This window comes from Trachymyrmex septentrionalis, unplaced genomic scaffold (assembly GCF_001594115.1).
Source record: "Trachymyrmex septentrionalis isolate Tsep2-gDNA-1 unplaced genomic scaffold, Tsep1.0 scaffold446, whole genome shotgun sequence".
Classification (NCBI taxonomy): domain Eukaryota; kingdom Metazoa; phylum Arthropoda; class Insecta; order Hymenoptera; family Formicidae; genus Trachymyrmex; species Trachymyrmex septentrionalis.
In genome coordinates this window covers 36,146-40,681 of record NW_017305618.1, presented here as the reverse complement: position 1 = coordinate 40,681, position 4,536 = coordinate 36,146, and the positions used below count along the sequence as shown (strand labels likewise).

At 42.1% G+C, this 4,536-nt stretch overlaps 1 protein-coding gene across 1 annotated transcript; it reads right to left on the bottom strand.

Moving 5' to 3' along the window:
- Positions 1-3,894: 3,894 nt before the first annotated feature.
- On the bottom strand, positions 3,895-4,494 carry LOC108751479. The gene has a single exon (XM_018491716.1). It carries the CDS (start codon positions 4,492-4,494, stop codon positions 3,895-3,897), a length of 600 nt encoding a protein of 199 aa, XP_018347218.1.
- Positions 4,495-4,536: the final 42 nt, after the last annotated feature.

Here is a 4,536-nt window from a genome sequence, read left to right as displayed (position 1 = left end):
AAAAATATAATAATAATAATAATATATATTATATAAACTAGATTTCTTGGTTATTTGTAAAATACTTACTAATTACGATGACAGAAACGTCACGCGGAGGCGGAACATTATTTTCCGGTTCAATTCGTGCTCTTCCTAGAAAAAAATAAAATATTTTAATAATTGAGATTTCCGTAAACGTTTAGTTAATATTTATTTCTCCAAAACTTATTCGCTGGTACTCCCTTCTCTTCTTCCCTCACAGGGTGACGTTGTTTTAAACTAAGTCGTCCTACTGAACGTCCCCTGCGATGCGATATCGCTCGTCCTATAATACTGTTACGTCCTGAGACCCCTATAGTCTGGGTGAGGACGCTGAGCTAGAGTGAGATAGTATGAATAAGCAAAATGTCCCGGCAAATTTAAATTAGGGTTACAATTATTATATTTAGTTAGAGATGACAAAAATGAGTCCGTAGACCGAGCGAAAACTTACGGAGCCTCTTTTTGATAATAATTGAAGCTTAGGTAATTTAGTTAATGTTGACTCGATGTTAACGTAATAGTCATGAAGCATGAAAGTCAAAGTAATGTTAGGTTGATTGACGAAGTGAAGAATGGATAGTAGGTTATCAAGAATAATAAAGTATATGTATTGTATATAACGTATATGGTATATATATATATATTTTTTTTTTGTAACAAAATTGAGTAAATATCGAAAGATAATGTATTATAATATTGTGAGAGAGACGTAAAAAATTATCATAATAGAATCTAGTATAATCCAAAATAATAAGCGCAAGAATATAACAGAATATTATAATAATAGAGTATTAATATATTACGATATAGTAAAATATTATTACTTAGTAGAATATTATTTGAAATTTAGATGTAAATGATTACGTGAAATATGTTGTTCCGGAATTATCGTTATAATCTTTTCATATTCTCGGAGCAAGCAAACAGCTCGATGACACCAAGCGATCAAAACACGAGCATACCTCGATCCTATGCTAATCACACTGTTCGTCTCAAATGGTACGCGACCCTCCTTGCGCAAATCCAGAAAACTGTCGATCGTGCATACGCTCCGTGTGAGAATAGTGAGTTCGCCACCGGATCCCGATCAATGTACATCGTATATCGCTCCTCGCTCTTAACGCATCTTCGCGAATATTAAGTGCGAACCAATCGACTTGTCGTCGCGTATCACCGGTGCCTTCTATCACATAACGTGATCGGTATACGCGTACCGCGAGACCATTCAGTGCGCGAGACTTACTGGCGTTTCCAACGAGATTTGCCGGTCGCGTTGCTGCTAGCAATACACATTCTTTCGAACGAGAAATTACTCAACGTCGTACCAAGTATGAAATATCTGTGCACGCATCGAACCGAACGCATCAATTGTCGCAATATTATTACTACGAGCATCGCTTACCGTCCGCTTCAAACAAATCTTAATTCAACACTTTATATAATAAAATCTAACTTATTACAATCAAGAGAGTCATTGTTATTACACGCCGCCTTGGCGAGCGAGCTTTCCGTACAAGGTGATGTGCTTTATATCTTGCACGCTCACGAATGTCAAGAAGCTTGGGCAGACCAAGATGACACGTGCCTTCACGCGACAACGACTCGCAACCCTCAAGAAGACTTTTGCCAGATGCCAAGAGCTGGATTGCAAAATCATGCTAGCTGCGGACGAAAAGTCGAAGGCAACCCATGCGTACTTCACCCAAAATTACTTCCTGACGTGTGAAGACTACTATCACCAAGCTGCCGACTACATGGCTGAGGTATTGGACTGTCACGAGATCCGCGAACCCCGTTCCGTTGTACATGAAATAAGTAGTCCCAATAACTCTTTTCGGTCATCGTCGCATCTTCCGAAGATCAATCTGCCGACGGGAGTTTCGACAAGTGGGTAAGCTTTCGCGATAAATTCAAATCGATAATCCATGATGATCATAGCCTAGCAAACGTCGAGCGCATGCACTATCTGTGTTCCTGTGTAAAGGGGGACGCAAGTAACGTTAGACCATCTTGCAATAACCAATGATAATTTCGCTACCGCGTGAAATATTCTAGTTTCTCGATATGATAATAAACGTCGCCTCATTACAATCGCTTTTCAATTTACCGTCGCTTACAACAAAAACTTCTAACGACCTTCGCATGCTTCACGATCAAACCAACAAAGCAATACAGCTCTGAGCAATCTCGGTTCCGCGACTGAACATTGGGATGATTGTTCTTGTTTTTCTAGTGTCACAAAAACTCGATATATCATCGCGAAAAGCTTGGGAACTTAAACTCGGCGATACAGTAAATTACCCGCGTTATCGCGAATTTGATCAATTTCTTGCATCGCGCATTCGCGCGTTCGACGCGATTGCTCCTGTGAACACAACGGAAAAGGCACAGACGACTTCCAAAAAGAAAACTCTCGCCTTACATACCGCGTCTACCGTTCCATTTTCATGCTCATTGTGCAAAGCGAACCATTTATTGTATCAATGTTCTATTTTTCTCAAGCAAACTCCATCCCAACGTTTTGAATTCATTAAAAATCAGAAACGCTATGTAAACTGTTTCAATATGAAGCATTCCGTGAAAGATTGTAAAAATTCTCGCGCGTGTCGACAGTGTAGTAAATGGCATCACACGTTATTGCATTTCGATCATTCCGTTCAGCCTGTCGACGCTAAGCTATCGTCGACGTCTGTACCAACGAGAGTGCCCGCCGTCGCTACGTATTTATTGTCGAAAATCGTAGCGCCGACATCCAAAATCTTGTTTGCTACAGCGCGCGTACGAGTTTATTCGCCTCATAACCGTTTTATCACCGTTTGTGCGCTCCTCGATCAGGGATCCGCCTCTACGTTTATTTCCGAATCGCTTGCTCAACGCTTACGTCTTGCGAGAATTAATCGCTCCGTTTGCATTATCGGCATTAGCGAAATGCAATCCGTCGTGCGTCACGCTGCCCAAATCACGATTACCCCAGCGCATCACGACGGACCTGCCTACCATATACCATGACCGCATTTATACTGCGATCACTAACGAAATATTTACCGGATTGAGTCGATATAAGTGGAAACACGTCGTAGGGCTTGAATTTGCCGATCGTGACCCCATGAGTTCGGATCCGATCGACATCATAATCGGTGTCAATCTATTCGGCACACTCGTTCTCGGCGTTCGAAAAGATTCCGAACATGAGCCTACTGCGCAAACGATTATTGTTGAACGCAGAATTCAAAAGGCATCGATAAGTCGCACTAATGCGGGATGCCTATGGCGTTCCGATATTTGCCTGGTCCGTGATGAAGTACCTGCGCAGATCACTACTACGACTAATCGCGATTATTAAGCACGAAAGGGTGGATGAATGAATGTCCGAATATATCAATCTCGTACACTTTATTTACTTCATTCGTTCCACAAGCCACGCACTACAAAATGACTACCGTAATGCGGTAGAACGCGCTCGAGAGAAGCGTACACGCTCCTTCGATAGTGGCAGCTAGACTCCCTCTCTCAGCCACGAAAACGAACAACGGAGTCGAGCCCGATCACGAGGCGTTATGTGGGCAATCACGCGGTCTCCTAATAGCGAAACGCAAATATATACACGAGGGAAGACTATTATTGAATACACACATATGCTGCGACAACGGTATTTCGAATACAATTACAATCTGCGTGGCCAACCAAGGCTAATATTTTCGAAATCCAAACATTCCGCTCGCCTCGCTTTCATTTAAAGCGAAATATCCTTATACATCTACTTGTACAAATAGTTTATATTAATTATGACATAAGCGAAGCTAAACACATAATAATAAGGCATTTGCCGTCCGCCATGCAAAAGACGCGTATATTGATAATTAACACGAGTTAACGCTTAATGTTAGTTATCGGGATAGTCCCGCCCGCCGTGGGACTATCGTTCATCTCATTAATCGGAAGAGGACACAATTTATGGATGGAACGCAAAAACGACGAGGATGCGCTCTTTATTTCGCAGACGCGTACTAATCCGTCATTACCAGGAATGCATTTGGTAATTCTACCTAATGCCCAACGCGACGGCGGTAAGTTGTCATTCTTAATAAGGACGAGGTCTCCGACCCTAAAATTCGGATGGGCTAATCGCCATTTAGAACGCTTTTGTAGAGTGTTTATATAATCTAATTGCCACACCTTCCAGAAGCGATCTCGCATGCGTTGGACGAGATGATAACGCTTCAGACTAGTGGAAATGGCCGAAGGAATATAAGGTTCAGGCAATGATAGAAGTGGAGCACCGACTAAAAAATGACCCGGGGTCAAATAACTCAAATCATCACAGTCGTTTGAGAAACCGGCGATAGGACGCGAGTTAACGCATGCCTCGATTTGACATAATAATGTTTCTAATTCCGAAATCGTTAGCGTGTGAGTTCCTACGATGCGACGAAGATGGTACTTTATGGATTTTACTCCGGCCTCCCACATTCCTCCAAAATGGGGCGAAGAGGGCGGAATAAAGCGCCATTC

Excerpts from the sequence above, each read along its gene's own strand:
- LOC108751479 (XM_018491716.1), bottom strand. The coding sequence starts at position 4,494 with ATGTGGGAGGCCGGAGTAAAATCCATAAAGTACCATCTTCGTCGCATC.